The 22257-nt window shown below is 42.8% G+C and overlaps 3 protein-coding genes across 6 annotated transcripts in view; 2 read left to right on the forward strand and 1 right to left on the reverse strand.

Annotated features, from left to right (window-relative positions):
* LOC119373666 (symplekin) overlaps positions 1-4086 on the forward strand; it is a 43786-nt gene extending 39700 nt beyond the window's left edge. For 2 of the 4 annotated variants that reach the window (XM_037643726.2, XM_037643728.2), the window contains 3 exons: positions 281-298; positions 1836-2006; positions 4020-4086. In XM_037643726.2, the coding sequence (XP_037499654.1) occupies positions 281-298; positions 1836-2000 (183 nt within the window). In that variant the 3' untranslated portion in view covers positions 2001-2006; positions 4020-4086. The remainder of the gene's footprint in view (positions 1-280; positions 299-1835; positions 2007-4019) is intronic. The other 2 variants (XM_037643727.2, XM_037643729.2) reach the window with 1 other exon arrangement.
* Positions 4087-4190: 104 nt separating this feature from the next.
* Positions 4191-17790, reverse strand: LOC119373667 (translation initiation factor IF-2, mitochondrial). The gene is made up of 17 exons (XM_037643730.2): positions 17733-17790; positions 17380-17530; positions 16419-16512; positions 15814-15876; positions 15258-15375; positions 13986-14146; positions 13280-13456; positions 12829-12878; positions 12671-12760; positions 12340-12464; positions 11277-11355; positions 10968-11093; positions 9877-10105; positions 8621-8761; positions 7832-7996; positions 6376-6516; positions 4191-4848 (listed from the first exon to the last, which is right to left on the reverse strand). Exons 1-17 carry the CDS (start codon positions 17780-17782, stop codon positions 4676-4678), a joined length of 2133 nt encoding a protein of 710 aa, XP_037499658.1. The 5' UTR covers positions 17783-17790; the 3' UTR covers positions 4191-4675.
* A 235-nt stretch (positions 17791-18025) lies between these two features.
* Positions 18026-22257, forward strand: part of LOC119374513 (thyroid adenoma-associated protein homolog) — a 32323-nt gene continuing 28091 nt past the window's right edge. The window contains exons 1-6 of the mRNA XM_037644644.1: positions 18026-18251; positions 18348-18446; positions 18980-19750; positions 20441-20547; positions 20778-20858; positions 22026-22206. Of these exons, the coding sequence (XP_037500572.1) occupies positions 18156-18251; positions 18348-18446; positions 18980-19750; positions 20441-20547; positions 20778-20858; positions 22026-22206 (1335 nt within the window). The 5' untranslated portion in view covers positions 18026-18155. The remainder of the gene's footprint in view (positions 18252-18347; positions 18447-18979; positions 19751-20440; positions 20548-20777; positions 20859-22025; positions 22207-22257) is intronic.

The following is a 22257-nucleotide window of genomic DNA, read 5'->3' on the forward strand; positions in this document are numbered from 1 at the left end:
TAACGAATTTTCAGATATAACGAAGTTATTTTCCTGGCAGATGTGACTTTGTTATAATGAGGTTTGAGTGTATTTGTAAGAATGTACTCTTCACAACCATAAATAAAGGTGTTAACATTCTAATTTTCCTTCTTGCGTAACGTTATTTGAGCTCTTTGGGGTCGGGCAAAGTTTCTAACCATGCTGCTTCCTGTTCCTGTGCATTGTGGCCATTTCGTACATTACTAACACGGATGCATTTTTCTCTTCTGCTTCCTCTCCTCGGCCTCTCCCATTCCAGATCGCCCTAAAGATGAAAGTTAGTATGCTCTTCCACTAACCACTCTATCTTAGAGGGACACTAAAGTGAGGCACTAAATCAGTTTAGGCTGGTAAATTGTTCTTTGATAACGACGCTGTCATAAATTCAGCTATCATAGCTTCATTATTGGAAGTTTCAAACGAAGGTATGGGTTTCATTTTTTTAACTTTGCATCGAAACCCCAGAACCTGTGTGTTAGTATGAGATCAATATTAAGGAGAACTAACAGACAATAATGTCAAGGAAAGTTTCCTTGGCATTGTTGTCTATTAGTTCTCATTAATATTGTGTCTAACAAAGAAAAATCAGCCCTTAAGTGTCACCTTCTTTCCTTCAGTATGCGATCATTTATCTCAACGTCTTTTTTTTTTTCAAACAAGATAAAGTTTGGCGAAAGATGAAAGCTTGAAGTGATGAGAAGTCGTTAGCAGGGAATGTTGCTGGAGCCAACATTTCGACTAGTGGATTTGTCTTTGTCAAGCAAATTGCTGCGTAGATGAAGGCAAGTCCATATGTTCAAACGTTAGCTCCAGCGGCATCTCCTCTTCAACGACTTTTCATCGGCTTTTTTTTTTTTGTATTTCAGCCACATTGGCTCAATAAAATTTTCTTAAACTTGTAATGTTAGGCAGAGACGTGGGTCTTCAGAAATGGTTTGTAAATAGTTGGGTGAATGGCATGAAATTTAATACACTTATTCAGTTTTTTCCCACAGATTCGAAATCTCTAAGTAGATTTTTAATAGCTGCATTATAACAAAAGATATGCTATGTCGAACGCTTATTAAAGCATATTTCTTACGGGGATCTTTGGCAACTTTGTTTTGTCAAATACAAAAAGAATGTATGTGGCCAGACAGCTGGTCTAGCCGGTGATGCTATTTTGTTTTCTTATAGTAACGTTCACCAAATTATAATTCTCAGTGATCAGAAATAGTGTGCAGCAAAAACAGTTCACTCATATTTGTGTCTATTTATTTTGCATTCAAAGTTCGTTGAAAACAATCAGGTTAGCATCACCGGCTAGACCATCTCTCTGGCAGTCTTGCCACATACTTTGTTTTTGTGTTTGACGAAGCCAAGTTGCCGAAAAGCGCCGTAAGAAACATGCTTTTAGAAATTGCATATTTTTTGTTCTAATGCAGCTACTAAAAATCTAATTAGAAATTTAGAATCTGCAGAAAAAATCGAATAAGTTTGGCAAAATTCATCCAGTTCACCCAATTCATAAGGAATAGTGCATGTAGGCCGTAGCAAATGGCTGTCCAAATTGATGGCGTTGCGGCAAGTTGGTACGGGAACCTCAAGATCAGTAGTGGCACGTCTATTTTGCTTGTCCCGCATTTTTTGGCTTTGCAGATATCTTCTCATGGCGCAATTTATGTTTTTAGTATTGCAGAAGTGTAATTAATTTACTTTGCTAATACAGCTGGAATTATTCTTTTTCTCTTTAGTGTCCCTGTAACAGTCAGTGTCCACTACTGTTTCCTGGATGTTTATGCGTCTTCTTTTTCGTTTGCTCACCTATTAAATAGAAAGACTCATCTAGAGAATCAAGAGATTCCAGGGAAGCGAGAGACTCGAGGGATTACAGTGGCAGTCGCTCGGAGAGGGACAGTTGGCGGCCTTCAAGCAACACCAAGATCAGACTGTCGACATCAGAAGACAGCAGTGGGGCACTGCAGGAGCTCGACGCGTAAATTTGGGTGAGCTGACGGCCTCGAACAATAATTCGGGCTGACTTTGTACCATCGTGAACAATGCGAGTGGGAACACAGAAGCATGTGGTGACTAGCCACATATACCGTATTTACTCGATTCTACCGCGCCCTCGATTGTAACGCGCACCCGTTTTCCGCGACCAAAAAAAAAAAGTAATACATCGATTGTAACGCGCACCCATTTTTCGTGAGAGAAAAGAATAAAAAAAGTCCGTAGGAGTCAAACTTCGCACAATCAAAAAAACAAGTATTTGGGTTTTAAAGAACTAAAGTTTCAAAAAAGTAAAACACAAAGTCAAAAAGTGGGCCTTGCCGCTAAAACTGTCACCACTACGGCAGCGATACGAGTCGCGTAATGGATCAGTCCTCGTCGCTGTCGGACAACTCCTTGTCGCTGTCAACACTCTTCAATTTCGGGAAACCGGCCCTGCTTTTGTCCACAGAAACTTTTTCGTGAAGCTTTGCTGTAAAAAATCTGCTTCTGTTTGCGCCAGTCTCGCGCGCATGTTTCGGAAACTCTGAACGACCGCGATGCGGCCCGATTTCCGTCCGTCTCTCTGCACATGTAATAACTATTCTCTTAAATGCGGCATCGTGGTACACTAGTTGAGTATTTGGAGTCGGCACTTCCATGCCGTCGATGCGAACGCAGAACGGGATGACAATCTCCTCAGCACACGTACGAACTGAAAAAATAGCAGAAATGGCCAAGGCGCGTAGGAGGCGGCCATTTTGAAATGTCGATGGCAATACGATAACCGAGTTTCTTTTTTTTTTTTCGGTACTCGATTCTAACGCGCATGCGATTTTTGGACTCGTTTTCCCGGAAAAAAGGTGCGCGTTATATTCGAGTAAATACGGTACCTGGATTCGACCGATACTAGGATGGCGCTGCCAAAAATAAAGTGGAAAGGGTGAACTGCTGTCATTCCCACCATGCTTCTGGTTTTACGACACGCTGAACTTATGCACACATAACAGCTTGATATTGTAGCACATAGCACTCACACGCAGCTAAAGGCAGCACTGTTTCTTTCTTTTCTATATTCTTCGTTTTGCGAGTGACACAAGGCGATTGTAAAAGTGTTAATTTGCGTGTCACTGCAGACAGCACACATCATGCTTTGCATCACCTACACGCCTTATCGTCACAAGCAGTCGGTGGCACGCAATAGGCTGCCGTTTGGTATCTGCACTATATCGAGGCAAGAGTGGCAACATCAGGCAGGACCGCGGCACCCTTTCCACTTTGTTTCCGATAGTGGCTGCCACTGCGAATCGCCGTTCGTCGGGTTTGAGGCTATTTTCCATGCCTTCACGTGTTCCCACTTATACTGCTCATCATCGTCCATAACTTATGCCACGCTCATATTTTGTTTACACTGGATTGCCTCAGTCTCACGATACGCAACTGGATGCATTGCTTTTAGACCTTTGACTTGGAAGTGTCTGCGTAAAATAATTGTCTGGGCTGTAGAAGCTGGATGCATGCAATACTTACCACTGGAGATTTAAACAAGTACGCCGTACAGTGGTAATTAAAAATTATAATTTTTTCATCATTTTAATTTAACTAAAATTCGAAATCGGCATGGTAGCCATGATGACTATTGCACAAATAAGTCTTACTTAGTAACAATCAAAATTAAAATTTCTTTGCCCATTTAGTAGCGACCTCATCAGCGACATTTTGTGCGAAAGTAACCTACTCTTCTTTGACTTGCATTACCTGAAGGATAGCTACAGCTGAAATGGCTGAACCACACTAAGTGCTTCGTGTGATCTTGTAATTAAAAAATGAAACAAATGGTATGCAATACACTGTGTGATGCCGTCCTTCTTAGATCATCTTCTATGGCATAGAGAAAATTGCAAACAGCTCACATATTTGGTTGCAATTACTATTACTGATTAGTAAATGCATTAGCTTCAGTAAGCCATGCATTGCCAGAGTAATTACTATATCTTGACTCCCTTTTTGTGTTTTCTCTCTTTCAGGGACGATACGTGTGGTAATTGTGACCGTGAAATAGCGAAGAATAAATATGTTAATGTACCAACACAAGTTGCAACACGACAAGTAGTCATTGTCTGACTGCTGACTGTGCGATGTAGTTTGTGTGTTCTGTTTCACACTTACTGCAGTGACAAGAACAAGGTGGTGGCACATGTATTTTATTCCTTTCCCTTCCAACAAACATTTTATACAACCTCAACAAGCCACTTCATTTGACACGCCGCTTTAATTGAGCTACTGTACAGAAAAGCTACGTTGCACTTGCAGATTTCCAGAAAATAATAACTGTACAATCTATCATTTCAGCTGTATTTTATGCTTCCGTCTTCATAACTCGCCATTTATCAACTACACAAGTATAGAGACTTTTCAGGTGACTGTACTTTTCCAATGCCCTCGAATGAATGTTAGTTCCAGACATGACGACATTGATGAGAAAATATGCAAATTTTAGAGTTGTTTCTTTATAGTACTGACGTTCGTGTACCTTAGCACACCTGACTTTTGAATCTATCTACAGGAATCTTTTGAAGCTACCTTATTTTCTTACTACTTCAAGGTAAAGCTGTATAGCACTTAACATGTTGTTAGCCTTGTGTTTTTATGTAAGTCCTAAAAGCACCCAACACACTGTCGATCAGAAACCGGGGTCCCAGTCTGTCTCTTGGGGCACCTGTTTGATGCTGTAACACACAAGAATGTCACCGTGCTGAAATCGGACATTGGGGTCCTGAAACATGAGTCCACACTCGACGTCCTTCTTTATTGACTCCACTTCATTCTTGAGATGCCTCATGGATACTAGAGGACCTGTGGAAAGCATGAAAGCAAAGTGTTAAGGTTCCTGTGACAAGCTTCACACATTAGTTCTCAACATTGAGAAGAAAACGATACACAGTTGATCGTCTCTGTTATGAAGTCACATCTAGGGTGAAAATACAGTGTTTATAACTATAAAAATCAGCTGAAATGCTTCTTTGGGTTTACATAAAAGAAAACCAAGCATGACGCTTGCAACAGGGCCAGCAAAGGACGGCCTGTTGATTTTAAGGGGGGACACTGCTCTTAAAAATTTTTCTTTATTTCTTGCTCAATTTTGATGAAACTTGGCGACTTTATGTATATTTGCGTGCTAATTTCAAGTATGCAATTATTTTTATAGTATGATGTGTAGTTTTTAAAATACAAAATATTTTATGCGCCACTTGGGGAGCAAGTTTTTTCTCAACTGAGTTAGTTACAAAGTAAATCAGCATATCAAGATAATCTGCGATCAGAACTGTGTGCAGTGCAACCAAAATGGATGTTCTAAACCCATTTGAACAAAAGTTATGGTATGTTGAACTTTCGCGAGCGAGTCAATTTCAAGCTAGAATTTCACTTGTGAATGTTCAACATACCATAACTTTTGTTCTAATGGGTTTAGAACATCCATTTTTGTTGCACTGCACACAGTTCCAATTGCAGATTATCGTGATATGCTGATTTACTTTGTAACTAACTCAGTTTAGAAAAAAACTTGTTCCCCAAGAGGCACATGAAATATTTTGTATTTTAAAAACTACACATCATACTATAAAAATAATTGGATACTTGAAATTAGCACACAAATATACATAAACACAGGAAGTTTCATCAAAAATGATCAAGAAATAAAAAACTTTTTTTCAAGTGCCATGTCCCCCCTTAATGGCCTGTCAGTTGCCTGAAGTGCCGATACATGGCAACACGAAAAGTTCCAAGCTACAAATACGATTTTCATCGTTAGAGAAGTGCACCTGTGTGAATTAGTATGATCACGACTAGTGTTCTGGACAAAATATGCATGCACATCCAGAATGCACTGTTTCAAGTTGCTGTTTTGCTGCTGGAATAGATATTTATAGTTGCAGAGCAAAGTAATACAGTCGAGCCAGAGTACAGTATATAAAGATGCAAGTCTAAGTAGTTTTTCATGCAAATATCACAGCAAGTAACAAGAATATATGGTTAATATATCAAGTATACTGGTGTGACTGATGTGGTTACAAAAGATATTAAACTGTAATCGCCTCACTGTAACCGTCTCTGATTGCATTTTCAGTTTTGCTAAAGCAATGCTACAACACAGTAAAATAAGGCATGGTCAACAATATTTCAGATTTCTTTATATTAAAGCTCAGCATGAACACTAACTGTACCTACTTTAAAATCAAAACAAAAGGCAGAAAGGCTGTTTTAATGACAAACTGAGCTGCTATCCTGAACCATAGCTGTAAAAGACTTCTCATAACCACGCGAATCTTACACCTGCGGACATAAGCATAAAAAAAAATCGCAAGTGAATATCTTGCTTACCACTGTGAATTACTTCAGAGTTTCGCACCACCTTGTAGAGGGCGTTCTTGCGCAATGTTCCTTTTGTACACTTGCACCCAGCTACGGGAATCTTCTTTCGGCCATCATTGATTAGGAACTCTTGCTGCACAAGTGCTTCCCCTGAGAAAGTTTTCAAAACAATGAAAACAGTTGTAAGGTGCACCACAACAAACCTACGTCTATGTGTCATGACAAGCTTGTGAAGCTAATCAGCAACAGGACCAACTTTTCGAATAAAGGAGTGCAGGGACGAACCTCGCTCACTGCATGCAGTTAATCCTTGAACTGGGGAATGTTAAAGGGGTACTGACACAAAATTTCGCAGCTGAGATAGCCTGCGGGATCGATTTCCGTGAACATGCATATATCATCTGCAAAATATCAACAGCGAATATAGCTTGGAATGTATTTAAGTGAATTTTGAAGTTTGCTTGAGCGATCGACACCCTCAAAGGTGACCCTTGGTGACCCCCCTACTTTTCTCACGTCACCACGCTGCAACAAATTATGACGACGTCATAGCCGGCCTTCTTTTTTATTTTGTTTTTTTGCCACATTCGCTCCAGCAGCCTACTTCTCGGTGGCTGCTCACGAACCGCACGGAAGTGCGTCGCAGTTCTGTGTGCTGAAGTGATCAAGCGCTGCACCAGCTAGGCGGTGATAGTTGCACCCAGAGGCTTGTCGTTATTGAAACCGAAACTGACACTGGTCAGTAATGAGAAGCCTGTGATCAATTATCTATCGTGAGCTGCAGCAAACGATGTGCCGTGTTATGACTAACAGGCCCCCAGCAACACATTGCAGCAAAAAAACGAGAGGTTAACATTGTGTCGGTACCCCTTCAAGGCTGTTTACCATGCTGCGATTGCAGTGAGAAAAAAATGTTCTGTTTCATCTGTTTGCAACTGCCACTAATAGTAGTTTCGTTTCGCATAGGCTGCAAATGGGCTACAACTTTTGTTCTGTGACTGCCGCGGTGCGCAAGGTTGCCTGCTGTTCTTTGTGGTAGGCAATGCATCATTTTTCAAATGTAATGTAACAATCTGTGCATTATAATATTGTTAAGTTTTTATCAATAGCCGAGAAGAGCACGTGTGTTTTGTTATTTAAGAACACTTTTTCAATCAAAATTCATTTCTATGAGCGCAACAGCAGCCATAACGAAAGCAAAACCAAAAAATCGCTCCGCCGCTGAGAACAGAGCGAAATATTTCCAACATGTTGGTTGCTCACCACTGACTGTTGCGGCAAGAGCGATCGGCTATTTCTTTTTTTTCGCTACGAGAGCATTAGCTGCCTGAAAATCGGTGTGTTTTGCGTCATGTGAAATATCCTTTAGCAGTGGACAACAGACAAGTCCTTTGGTTCCCGTAGCTTCTCCCACGTTGTCAGCTATTGAACTCTAAGCTGAAGATAGGCAAGCAAAGCAACTAACCGTGAACATCGTCCACATCAAGGAGGGGCAGCCGTTTGCCGAGTTCCTTCTTGATGTCGTCAACGAGATGGTAGATGACATTGTAACTGCGGATGTCGAGATTTCCCTCCTCCGCTAATGATGCCGCTGCACCGAGGACAGGGACGTGAAAGGCATAGACAACGCCTGCGAGAGAAGTTGCGGCTTTTCACAAAGCTGGGCTACACAGTGTGTTTGCATGTACACCATAAAATATGCCCAGGCCTTAAATTTTGCCTAGCAGTCAATCTTCATAAAGCTCCTTTTATTGCGCATCTCTTCTGACCTTTAAAATGAATGTAAAATTGCAAAAGTGAAATCTCAATCACTCCATTATTAAACTATGCACAGAGCAGCTTCCTATAACGAGCGTAGCTTACAGAAGGATTGCAGGTTTGAAACATTATTTATGATGTGTATACAAATATTTTGTATACCATGTAAGCATGTAGGTGTAGTTAGGTAATGAGATACACTTAATAGGCGTGGACACTAGGTGAAGAGGGAACACTTATTAGCTACTATTCATGTATTTTAAGCACATTCCTATTGTCATGCTAAACGAATTCGTCAACAAAGCTTAAGAAGTGAAGGCTTGACATTGCATAGTGTTGTGTTAACCATGTGCAACACACAGACAGAACTGTTTGCTTTTTCACACTGTGGTGAAGCAACAAAAAATATTGAAGTTGCACGGAAATTTTTAAATGTAGATTGAACTCATTAGTTGTCTTAGGAGATTTTAAGTGAATCGCTTGTACATGGCATTACCATTGAATGGTTGTGCCAATTCCACATCGGACTCAGAGACTGGTCCCACTCCGTAGTGAATGATGTCTAGACGACATTTCTGATGTGAGTGGTAAGTATCCAAGAGATCCAGCACAGCTTCCACAGAGCCATCAACGTCACCTGGAAATGGGGACGAAACGAATGCGCAGACAGATGCGTTACATTACTGGATTCGCTGCAATTTAGTACGTGGAACCTGCACAATTGGCTGAAGAAAAATTTTAATGAATGGGCCTTTCACCCAGTAACTCGCTTGACTTGAAGTTGCAGAGATATCATTACATTGAAATAATTTTTAGATCAGTTCATTATTAGAAGATAGTTCACACCGCCCCATTACAATGCTGCCAGAATTGTAAGGACATAGTCAGCAAGGACATCATAAGCTAGCATCTGCAAGCACTGCACTTTCCCTTCATTCTCCCATGTGTCTGTCTATGATAAACCCGCCTTTTTTTTTTCTTCTATTTTGCTTGTAGGGGTTTCGGCTGCGGCTAGCCCGGAACCCCTCAGGGAACACACCGTGACAGACTGGCAGCGGTCTTTATTCCGCCGATGCCCGGCCGCAACTGCTAGCTGCCAGCGGCTGCTGAGCACGAGCTGCGAGTGCACCCGCGATCATCGTTGCCTTCTACGAGTGCTCACAGCCGCTGCTTCATGACATATGCTTATATGCCTTATATGCTTATATGCTTTCATGACATATGCATGAAGCATATGCGCCCATATGCTTCATGACACATCTACAATGCTCTGCATTGGACCACAGCCTGTGACATTCCAAGGGAGCAGCTGTGACACTAGACATCCACGCATGCAGCTCTCGCGCTTTTTTCAAAGGGCTGCGTCCGTTTTCATGCTATGAAGCCATTCCACACCTTGCAGACACGATGGTCGCTGAGCTGTCTATGCGGCACTCTTGTTCGTTTGCCATGGCCAGAGCTGGTGAGGGGGCCCTTTCAGCACGAAACGCTGAGCTTAGACTTTGCATTCACACGTGGCTTTATCGCATTATTGTTGCTGTCACAGTAATGCCTGCTGGGGTTGAGCATACAAAATATTCCTTCTGACAATTGCAACTACTACTGCACTAGTTCATGTGGATTACCGGTGCAGCTGGGCTTGCTAAAGGGCATAGTAAGCAAAAGTAGGGCATACAATTTTGACACAAATGCCACTGTGCAAAAGCGGTGGCAAAAAAGCTTGGTAACTCGGGCAAAAACGTCTGTACCCACCTTTGACAACGATGGGTAGACAGGGAGTGTCGTCAACAGTGTATTCCTTCTCGCGGTTGGTGAGGCGCTTTCTCTTTTTCCGAATGCCCATGGCACGCCTTTGCTCGAGTTCAGCCTTGTACTGCTCCAAGTGCTGCTGCACCTTCTGCTGAATAGCTTTGTACTCTTCAACGTCCTTCTCTGCTTGCATCTGGGACTCTCGCCAGTGGGCGACCTGCTGCGCACGTTTCTGCAAAACACATTGTCGTTGAGGTCAGTAATGCACGCTTTGCGGCAGGTTAGTCAGAGCTGTGTGCTAAATGCTAGCGGTAATGCAGCATTGTGCAAGATGGCATTCCAGGACAGGCCCAGCATTACCAAAAGCCAAAGTACCAAAACTGCTACTTCACAATGGTATTCAGTGTGAACTTTACGAATGGTTTATTTAGGCCAGTTCAGTTCGGGTTGCACTTCGAGTATGACCACAACGTTGCGCTCACTTGCTGCACAGTTGCCTCGTCTCGCACAGACAAATATAGACAGTATGCCCTAAGGCTGTAGTATATACAAGCCCTGTGGATGTGTATTTTAGCTAGTTTTAAACAAAGAACAAAAGAAGCAATATGGTGCAGTTGCAATGGGGATCTGTGACCGCTCCTACCACTTGTCAGTGCCATGTAATCGGCATCAAGTGCATATTTGCTGTCACTTTAGCTTGTGTGTGGAAAGACAAATTTTGTTATTTGTCGTGTTTAGTGTGTAGATCGCCCGAAAGGGTATATATTTGCATGTGAACCTGTCAACATTAACTTTTGCAAGTTTAGAGGAATGGAAAGGTTCCAACCGCAAGCGTTGACTGCCACGTGTTTTGAGGGTATGCAGGCTTTTAAAGTTGTTTTTGTCAATGTGCGAACACAACTTCGACGAGTTATGTTAAAAGTGGTCTACACTGTACTACTTTCTTTCTGACAGCTGCACTGTGAGTGCCCAGTTCACTCTATGCAGCTCAATTAAAATAACCTTGCGTGTGCTCATCTTGAAGCACACCTAGTCAGAGCACCAGAACACTTTGGTATGCCTTCGGGCCATAGCAAGAAGTGATCGAACTTCACCTCTGATTCGACTTCAATGATGACATCACCAGCAGACGGCAGGGACCTCCAACCAATCACTTGAACCGGCGTTCCAGGCGGTGCACTTTGTACCGGCTTCCCCCACTCGTCAAACATGCCACGAACCTTGGAGGAAAACACAGGAAATGCCGCTTCAGTATTGTGCTGCAACTACAACCCTTACAAAAATTTATTTAGACAGTCTGTAGAGTGTCTAAACCCATTTTTAGACAGTCTATGGACTGTCAACATACATTTTTGTGCGGGAATACAACTGTCTACATTACAGGCACTTATGGCAAAGTTTACCTTTGCCCATGCCAGCCCAGCGACTAGATACGCTCCTTTCCTTAGTGTGCCCCGCTGCACAAGAGCTGTGGACAGCTTCCTGCAAACACAGGTTTGCACAGTCACTCACAAGCACATAACAAAGGCATGCCATAGGAGTACTACATTAGCTTATGCCATAGATTGGCCATTAATTTAAATAATCTAAAATAAAACACTATAACTAAAGCATGCCACAGGAGCACCATGTTAACATAACACGAATGTACAGCGTACAAACACAAAAGTGCCAAAGTTTTGCATGTTACGTGTGCTACTTCAGTGGTTGTCTCAACTAGCAACTCATAACGAAGATCAGCTAAACATTTTCAACATAAGCATGGTGTACAGGGATAAAACAAAAAAAGTTTTGTCGCAAGGGGCAATCAATGAATGCGATTGCAACATGTTGTAATGTTATACGAAGTAAGGCTAGCAGCTAAGTCATTTGGATACAATCTCGCGTAGCTCTACAAAACACTGGTGTAAGGGAATAGGGCCACTCTAGGGGGCGAAGTGGCTGCCTGTCGTCTCAACACAAAGTAAGCAATGATAGCATAGCACGTACACGGGTATATGAGCCATCTAGTGATGTCTATCGAGATAGTGCTCGCGACCGCAGCCTTTTGATCAAAGTTCACAGTTACTGCTCGAGCGGCAAAGCACCCCCCTACCAGCGCCCCTTCATGCTCCTTTGCCCCACGAAAGATGGGCAGGGCGCTTCCTCTCTGCTTGAAGAGCCAACAGCAGGCCTCGCATGCAGGGCGATGTTATCGCATGCACTCTTCATGCGATGGAAATGGCTAGTTTGTTTTATCTCCCCTTCAGCCACGTTCATTGCCAGCACTCCCACGCTTTTAGTAATGCGTAGAACATACAATGTGCAGGGCCATTTTATCAACTTGGACTTTATACGGAACACGACAGCAATGGCAAAGACCTGCCAAGAGTGTCCGTTGAATTGCTATCGCAATAAAACCTTCAGTGAAGAACAAGCGGCCATTACTGCCATCTACGCACTTGTAAGGGCACGTCCCTGCCTCACCCTCTGTGTTGGTCGGTCATTGATTCGATGACTACACCTTCAACAGGGCCCTTGGGGTCTGCTTTGATCTCCATCAGCTCGGCTTGCGTCAGAATAGTTTCCGTCAGCTTATCCAAATTTGTGCCCTGCATATAGTGCATATGATATGGTCGACAGAAATTTCGACCACCCAGCTATGCCTATGAAGGCAAGATGTGGTTGTTGCGGTGCAATTTCCGTGTGTATAACCATTGCCAAAGTGTTATCTGACACGCACTTCAACTGGATGGAACTACAAGAGTGACATATGCAGGAAAACAATTCTTTCTTTTTTTCTGAATGAGCCACGAACCTTCAGTGCCGAGATGCAGACATACTGTGTGTCCCCACCTTCGTCGTCCATCTGTATTCCGTGAACAATAAGACCTCTCTTGGCATTTTCCTGCAAAAAGAAAAAAAAAGAAACATTAATTCTCAGGCCTCTTAGACTGCATACAAAGTATCACTCACAATGTCAGCTGTAGGCTTGTCCATCTTGTTTATTGCAACAATTATCGGTACTGAAATACAAAAACAACAATCCGTATAAGTGTTGCGGAATCGATTTTTTTTTTTAATTTTTCAGCAAATGACCTTAATGATGCCCTAGGTTATTACATCTTACACAGAATGACCACGGCTCACATTCAATGCAACACACTAATTGAAAATAATGTGCTTTCTTGAGTGGCATTTACTTTGTAAAGTGGATTTCACCTTTACGTAAAAAGTGGCGGTGCTTGCTCAAGAGATAAAAACATGTCATAAAAATTTTGGAAATGCTTCTTACCCAGAGGTGCGTACCTGTAAAGCAGTAGCTTATAAATATGGAAGTATCAACAAGGCATTAGCGCTCAATAAAGCTGTTACTAGCACCTTCACGTAGACATCGAAATAAAGCATCAGGTATCCCAGGACTTGCCATTGGCTTCACGTGCATATCTAATGGATTCAACTGTTTGCTCCATGACTCCATCATCCGCAGCAACAACCAAGACGACGATATCCGTAGCCATGGCTCCTCTTTCACGCATTGCCGAGAAAGCCGCGTGACCAGGTGTGTCCAGGAATGTGATGCGGTCCTTGCCAGGAAGCTTCACTGAAAGTGCAAAGGACATACCATAAAAAAAGTGCAAAGGACAGTGAAAGTGCAAAGGACTTCCATAACTCGGAGGGCTGATCAGAATGTGCTAAAAATATTTGGCCACAATGTGAAATTCGATATTGAAAAACGAAAAAATTTGGCCATGATGGATGCTTCACATTCTTGGGACAGACAATGCCACCATTCTCTTTCTAAAAAATTATTTTTTTTTTTTAGCTGAGCATTCCAGCAGGTGATACGATTATCCTGGTTGGTACAAACAGACGCTATCTAAGCGTGGTAGTGAACAATACCTGTCACAAATTCGCCCACTTCGGTTGCAAAAATATGGCACGAAAGTTTAACCAGGAAAGTCGTACAGTATTATATCTTGATAGTACAGCGACACTTCGCTAGACAACTCCTCTATGAATTTTCACAGAGTGTAAATCTGCACACAAACATTCAACACAGATGTGTAGCTAAATAAACCTCATTTTGCTCATCTTGACATTGTGTACTTATTAGTTACTGCAAACCTTACCAGTGAAGGCACCGATGTGCTGCGTGATGCCACCGAACTCCTGGTCGACTACGTTGGTATTTCGAAGCGAGTCGAGCAGCGTTGTCTTCCCATGGTCAACGTGTCCCATGATTGTGATGACCGGTGGTCGTGGAACAAGCACACTGGGGTCAGGAGGTGGCCTGGACAATCAGAATCAGAATTAGTTTATTATGATGATTAAAAAGATTACAGAATGTTAACATGCAGGAGGAGGTCCCGAAGTCATACTGCAATAGAACCTCCTTTACAAACTGTGCATAAAAAATAGGTTACAGCAGTTAGTATGCAATATAATTTATCATTACTTAATATGCAATATATACATACCAGCAAATATCAAGCATGAAAGATTTTAAACGGCTCCTTGCACTTAACTTTACTGGTGCCCTCATTTTTCTCTGGAAGCTGTCAGTTTATGTAGTAATCATGATACTGGATGTACATCGGCCACAGACATCACCTATAACATATCCAACATTACTCGCTATAATCCGATCTAGTATCAACTGTAAGGTACTAGGGTTAATGCAATGTTATGCAAGTTCTCTAACGCTGTTACCCCACAGACCAAATGACAACACCGTCGTGCCTACAGTGCACAGCCTATCATGTTCTACATTTTTGCATGTTACCACATCGAACTGCAATTTTGTGCTAACCCGCCGTGGTCACTTAGTCGCTATGGCTTTGCACTGCTAAGCTCAAACTCATGGATTCCATCCTGGTCACGGCAGCCGCATCTCAACGGGGTAAAATGCAAAAATTTTCATTCACTTAGATTTAAGTCCCTCACTACTGCATGTGTCGTAACCATGCTGCAGTTCTGGCACTTAAAACCCAAGAATTAAATTTTTTTTTAGCTGGCCGGAACCTAAACACAAATTAAGTAGTATTGCATGAAATAAAAGTATTACTGAAGTCTGCTTATAATGCAGCATGGGTTATATTGATGTTTTTAGGTTATTTCTTTTTGGTAACCCGTGAATTTAGAGAGTGGAAAGGAATTCGGAGAGAGATTGCAAATTCAATGAGAAACTAAAAGTGCTGACCTGGCTTACAGGTTGGTATGTTACTAAAAAAATCATCATGAAAGCTCATCTTTAAAGAATTGTAACATGGCTCGTCACCTTTTTCTTTTTCCGTTTATAAGTGAATGCTAATTTACATGCAGGTGGTTTGGAAATAAAAGCAAAAATACTCGGTAAAAAGATTAGAATGTGCGGTGTACTAGCATGAAAATAATTTTCTAACCTTCGGACTGCATCCTGAATCTCCTTCTTTGGCGACTGCTGCTCTGGAGGAGCCACGATCTGACCACGAAGGCCAAGTCTCTTGAGGATCAGGAAGAGAATGTCGGTATCATCAATTGCTGGAAAAGAGCGAGGCATGCCAAACAATGATTGAGCGTTGCTAACGGAGGTCAAGTCAAGTTTATTAAATAGTTCAGTTGAGTTACATGGTTAGCGTATTACAGCAGGAGGTCCCAAAGTTTCAGAGAAACTGACAGGGGGGCCTCCTGTGGCTACATGAATGGGGTAATTACAAAATATACAGCAATAGTATACAGACATGTGAGTAATAACGAATAAACTTGATTAACAATAAAAATACGATCAATACATAACATAATGGTAATACTCACTATTGAAAAATAACATGAAAATAACAACATAATAACATGAAAATAACAAGAAACACTGACACGCTGCTATGGCAACCATCTCTGGCAACACGCTGCTATGGCAACCTGCATTAGGGCTGCAGTATATTCAAATAAATAAATAAATAAAATCTCTCCGACACTAACCACAATCGTCATGGTCGTACTGGCTGGCATTCTCAACAAGCAAGATCGCTTCGTAGATGTCATCTGAAATGAAGCAGAAGGGCGGAATTCAAAGTTATAAGGCTTCTGTATTTTTTTCTCTTCAACTGACATGACAGGACACTATGCTGTGAGCAATGTTTTCAACACGGACGTTAAGATACATAGACACACCCGCCGCGGTGTTCTAGTGGTTATGGCGCTCGACTGCTGACCCAAAGGTCAAAGGACCGAATCCCAGCTGCGGTGGCCACATTTCGACGGAGGAGAAATGCTAGAGGCTGGTGTGCTTAGGTTTAGGTACACGTTAATGAACCCCAGGTGGTTGAAATTTCCGGAGCTTCCCACTAGGGCATCCCTCATAATCATATTGTGGTTTTGGGACATAAAACCCCAACAATTATTAAGAGATACGGACACAGCCAATGACTTAGTTTAGCTGCGCCTATGTCCGAGTCCTTTAGGCAACTGTCGAAAATATTGCGTGCAGCGCAGTGTTCCATCACATCACCAGGACAGAAGGGCCCACTACAATGCGACTTATTTGACTGACAATGCACATTCAGTGGTTTCAATTGATGTCTTACCTATCGGCCGTTCTGCTACTTTGGCAAGATCCGCGACAGTGATATTCTTCCAGACTTTGACGACGGGGCTCTTGGGCTTTGTTTTTGATGGAACCTGAAACGAATTCGTAGTGCAGCATAATTACACATCTGATGCAAAGATTTTGGACAATGCACTTTCAGATGAATTCACATGAACACAAAGCTTGATGAACTGGTGGAAAGTCTAATTTGCAGTTCTAACTTGACTAGCGCAATTAGCAGTCCTAATTCTTGATGAACTGGTTTGCATTGCTTGCGTCCCATCTCCTCGCATCCTACCGAAATTTCTTACCTCGTCGTATTTTTAGTTTACGATGAAGTGTGTGTGTTTGTGCATGTGTTTACTCTTTTACGTTGTTACAGAACTATTGAGAAAATATTCAGTGACAAGATTGGTAAGGGTGTACGAAGGCTAGCAGACCAACTAAGCCACCCCGTTAAAGCCGATAGGATCAATGAAGCATAAAACGACGTTTCTGATAAGGGTGACCACAGAATTCTGGTGAGGCAGCTGGGCAATGTCCTTCTGTAAAGGAACTCTACGAGCACTTGACATGTGCGTAGCCAGCAAAACAGTACAGTGATTGTGCGGGGGTGGTATTCTCGGCAGATCACTTTCGGATATACTTTCGCGAGATTTCATGACACCAGCGAAGGACGCTTTCGGCCATCTAAGGGCCACAGCGGCCTGGCAATCCAGCAGCTGGGAGAAGACAGCGGACCAGAAATGTCGCTCGTAGACGCCGACAAACACGGTGCTGACATCGCGAAAGCGAAAGTATTGCCGAAAGTGATCGCCCTAGAATACCATCCCAGCGCGGTAGAGCAGCGTCTGCGCTGATGAACTGAACAGTGACGTGTAAGTACGGGTCGTGACATTGCGAGCAGCATTAATGACTCTTTGCGACGCCTTAGAGGCGCAAAATCACAAACGACATACGAATGGTTTCTCCATCTTCCTCGCCCATCGCCAGTCAGAAGTGCTGAATAAACGCGATCCGCAGAGCGAGCAGCCATGGCTTGTTCCGCTATGGTCTATATAACCAACAGCCAACGTCCGCGCTGCATCGCTAAGGCTCGAGGACCGCAATCTGCAAGAAAGTTCATTCAATGAATGATTAGCGCACCGCGAAGGTTACCGAGCTAGCTGGAGCAAGCAATCGCGGTGAATTAAGGGACCGCAACAGCAGTAATGCTGCCAAAATATATCTATACAACTTCTCAGTTTCCCACTTTTGCCTTGGAACTACGCAAACGGGACACAAAACTTCCTCGCCAGGCAAAAATACATACCGAAACCTGCGAAGATGCCTCACGGCAATAACTCTCATGGACGCCGCCATTTATTTTTGCCATGCGTGTAATGTCAGCGCAGGCGTAGTTTTATATTACCAAAAATTTCAAAGAAGAACGTTTTGCGGTAGGTTTTGGACTATTCCGCTCGGTTTACGTGCAGATTATTTATGAACATAAATACTGATGTGTTATTATAAACAAATGTGCAGTAATAAGTAATAACGTGTCTGAAAGGTCTTCGAAAGTGCCACAAAAACATGTTGCTGTCTTCACGGCCGACGCGAACGCATGTGCGGATCGCCATGTGGTTTATGTTGTCGTAATGTGGAAACCGCGGGTACCGCGGGTAGCGCTTGGAGCGATGCTTCTTGCTGAACTTTGGTGATGTAAAACCTGTGTACAGATAAGCCAACCTGTATTATGGAGACATCGGACGTCAACGCCTGTTTGGACTCCCTGCACAGCGTTCTAGTCGGTCCCGCAAGTGGTGTGGAAAGCCTTCAGACGAAAATCCGGGTAAATGTGCTCAGACTTTCAGCTTCGTTTTTGCACGCAGGTTATCATGATTCACTTGCGTTCATTTTGTGATTGCTTCCGCACGTTCTTCTACAGTCTGTCATCAATGAAACGGCGAAGCAGCCAAAGCTGAACTTGCCATGGTTACCGCTATCGTCGCTCCTTGTGGACATCTTGGCACATATCGCCGACCAGGTGCGTCAACACGCGCACGCGAAGATATTGCGTTCAGTAGTGCATCTGCAGCGGCATTATATCGTTAATTTTAATTAAACATGCTTGCTTTGGGCGTCGTAATATGATCTAATATATCAAGTACCGGGAATGATGCCGTTTCTACTGAACGTTTGCATAGAACGATGCGTTGAGTGCATTAAAATAGACATTTTCACACTGTTCGTTGCATCCATGCACTGCAGCGGCATAATATCATTAATTTTAACGTGCTTGCTTTGCGCGTTATAAAATGATCTAATATATCAAGTACTGGGAATGCCGTTTCTACTGAGCGTTTGCATAGAACGATATGTTCAGTGCATTAAAATAGACATTTTCACACGTTTCGTTGCATCCAACATTGAGAGATGTAGTAGCCAAATGAGCACACACGCGCACAGATAAATATATACATGCATTGAAGGAAGGGGTTGGGGGAGGGGGTGCTGGCTTTTTACATTGCACATCTTGTGTAAATAGAATCGATGCTCACTAAAACACTTTTTATGCAGGGTGCAAAACCGGACACACTCCTTCTCGCTGGGACGTGCGTCGTGCGCATTCTGTGCCGATTTCTGACACTCGATGCCGCTTCCAATGCCGTGCGGGAACTTCTTACCACACCTTCTCACGAGTCAACTCAGAAGTTGTGCCACAACACACTACTGCCATCACCGAGGTCACCTCCACAGTCTGCAGACACCTTGGAGCGTCCCACTTTTTATCACCTTTGCCTCATGCATGGTGTCCTGAGCGCCGGCCCAGACGCGCATTCTCTCCTAACATGCCAAAGGGACAAAACTGTAATTCCCTTGATCCTAGAAGTCTTGCGCCCCCTTGTCATTCTTGTGCACGATGACAGGATCTCACGGTATCACAGCGTGAGCACTTTGCACCTGTGGTTCAAAACACTGGAACAACTGCTGCGAAAGTCTGAGGCGAGAAACGAGGGCGAAGCATTTCCCGTCAAATCTCTGACGAAGAGCTTATTCACTCCTGAATCGGACGCAACGTCACTCGTCCTCTCTGCAATTGATGCCAACTGGGAGTCATCTGTGAATGGAGTCTCTGACCTTACCAAGAAAATATATCAGTCTTTTCTTAATGTGATACACAGTGAGAACATGACTGAAAACGGTCGTGCAAAGCCAGGGACCAGCCCGCCTGACATCGTGCCAACGTTTCACAAATATTTGCTTGAAAGAACAATGCAGCTTGACTGGAAGGAAAAGCCCAAATATCTAAGCCTTGCATGTCTCTTGCAGTTTGTGCCATTTGAGTTGGTGAGTGTAGATAGTATTTCCTCATCAAGCTACTTCATGAAAGGTGGTTCACTGCACATATTTTATCTGATGTTACTGTACCATAGACACACTTAAACAATACTGCATAACTAATATGCTACTCACTTATCCTTCTGTTCTCTCTCTTTGCTTAGCACTGCTAAACTGGGTCTACTCTTTAATAAACTTACACATGCACATTGTAGTGCACTAAGGTATGAAGCATGTAGTGGTGAGGCTCATTCTGTAGCAATGAAATTGTTTGAGAGCAAAACGTACTGCAATAAGCATGAGTGAAAGCCCTGGTATTATTGCTTTAGACTTTTCATTCCTAAGAATGACTATCGCAGTGTGTTAGTTAGTCTATCTCCAGATGCAACTAGTCTTCGGTGTGCACTTGCAAGATTATTACCACCTTTGCGGGGCTATCTAACTAGACTTGCTGAGATTAGCTAAATTGGTTAGCAAAGAGCACTGCTTATACACACACGCATATAATTTTTGTTGAACACCAACTATGCCTTACCAAGTTGTTCCAGTTCACACTAGTAAACGATATGTAACAGCTGTGTGTATGAGTCAGTGCAGTAAATGCTACTGTGGAAACAAACTGAAGGCTTTTGCCTATTGGCTGTGGATGTATTGTGTATTCACACTAACCTTCTTTCCTTCATCTCAATTTCCTTTCAGTGTCTGAAAATTGATGCTGATTTTACAAAGCATTGCATCCGTGGACTGCTGGCTAACCACCTTGTGTCAGCGACTGTGGATGTTTACAGAGCATCCTTGACATTTGGGTACTGCTTGTTTCTTAACTTTTTTTCATTTTAACCATATCTTCTGATGTTCAAATTGTCACCACGTCTATATACAGTCTATGTGAATGCTTTTTTCCCTGTATATTAGATTGCATCGCAACACCGTATATGGAAACGTATCTTTTAAAGGGCTTCGTTTTTTGTTGTTTTCTGCTTGTAAGAAAAAAATCTGGAAATCCGACTTCTTTCTCCTTCCGACTTCCGTTTAGTTCAACTCGCACAGCAAGCAAGGAAATGTGGTCTCTGTACTGGAAGGCGCCAGTTGTTGACATCATCAGGTGTGATGATGGGTGAGTCTTTTTTTAAATGTCTCGGGTATTCTTCTCCTGTCAGCTACGCTCCATTTATAGACAGAGCCGTTGTGTCTATTGAGTGCCTCCCAATTCACCGTGTCGTGTACCAACACCTCTTGCCGTGATTGAAACTATGCGGGCATTCAAGGCGCCTTTGCACCATTAGAGCCTTTGGCATCAATAGGCTTGCACATAGAGGGCCAATTCTGGTATAGAATTAATCGAGCCAAAATGAACTACCAACTAGCCCAACAACAAGTTATTTTATACAGGGCCAAGTCTCCAGAGATGCCCAGTGTTTCGGCAAAAAATGGCAAAGTCACATAAAAACATTTATCACACTACACCTAATTAGTTTTGCAGACAATTTAGGACAGTGTACCACCTTCTGCTGATGTGTGAACGGTGCATACACAAATACCATTACTTCAAGCAGGATGTCTTGAGGGGCTTGTTGGCTATCTCAATGACATTGCTAAATGCACAAGTTGGGAAACAGTGTGTCACGCAAGTCGAGTCTCGGTTAATACATTCTGTGTGTCTCTTGTGTTTTGTGCCGTTTCTGAATTTGCGCATTCCGCAATAAGTTGATAGCATTACTGTTGTGAAACTGTGTGCTTAGTGGTGCATATTGATGGTGCACATTGGTGGTCCAAGCAAAACTGACAGTATATGTCAAGCTACGAGTGCTACCAGTTTACTTACTGTCTCACCTTACCTTCGGAACTATTAAAACGCAATGCCTGGCCAGTTGTTTTATTTGCACCAAATTGCCGTTGATGTTTGACTCAATAGTGCCCTGCCACTTCTCTTCAGGCCAGATTCGTTTCCCCTTCTCAACAGAATAAGTAGTAGCTGCACCTTCCTTAATGTCGCGTTTGTCTCTCTTCACTACGTGACAACTAGGTGGCTATGGCATAATGCTGCCAAGCACAGGCTCGTGGGTTTGATCAAACTGTCAAGTTGATGCTAAAAGGTACAGCAGCAAGCAAAAGTTTTAGCTAGAAGGTAGAATTCACCTGAATTTTTTTGATAAAACACTTGCCCTCTTATGAATCTTCACCCTGTGAAACTTTGCGCTACCATTTGTTGCATCAATGAAAGTGTCTATATCTCTAACAAAGGCAAGGTTTTGTGAAACTTTCCCTCGTGTCATTTTTGCAGAACATGTCTTCAAAACATGACCACCCACTTACTGCCGTGGACTCTGAAGAACATTCCAGGCAGCCTAGAGGAGCTTGCGGAAAGCTTCAGAACATGTAGGACAGATGACATATCGCTTTCTTTCCTTGCGACACTGGGTCGTATTGCTGTACAAGCGGGGCTCGCATCCAGGGTGCTAGAGGCAAGTTCATAATTTGGCGCAAGATTTTGCATTTTGTTCGCAATAGTACTC

This window comes from Rhipicephalus sanguineus, chromosome 11 (assembly GCF_013339695.2).
Source record: "Rhipicephalus sanguineus isolate Rsan-2018 chromosome 11, BIME_Rsan_1.4, whole genome shotgun sequence".
In the NCBI taxonomy this organism is placed as follows: Eukaryota; Metazoa; Arthropoda; class Arachnida; order Ixodida; family Ixodidae; genus Rhipicephalus; species Rhipicephalus sanguineus.

Excerpts from the sequence above, each read along its gene's own strand:
- LOC119373667 (XM_037643730.2), bottom strand. The coding sequence starts at position 17,782 with ATGGCGGCGTCCATGAGAGTTATTGCCGTGAGGCATCTTCGCAGGTTT. Across the intron at positions 14,147-15,257 it reads ATTCAGGATGCAGTCCGAAG|GCCACCTCCTGACCCCAGTG; the intron begins GTTAGAAAATTA and ends CTGATTGTCCAG. Across the intron at positions 12,761-12,828 it reads ACAAGCCTACAGCTGACATT|GAAAATGCCAAGAGAGGTCT; the intron begins GTGAGTGATACT and ends TTCTTTTTGCAG.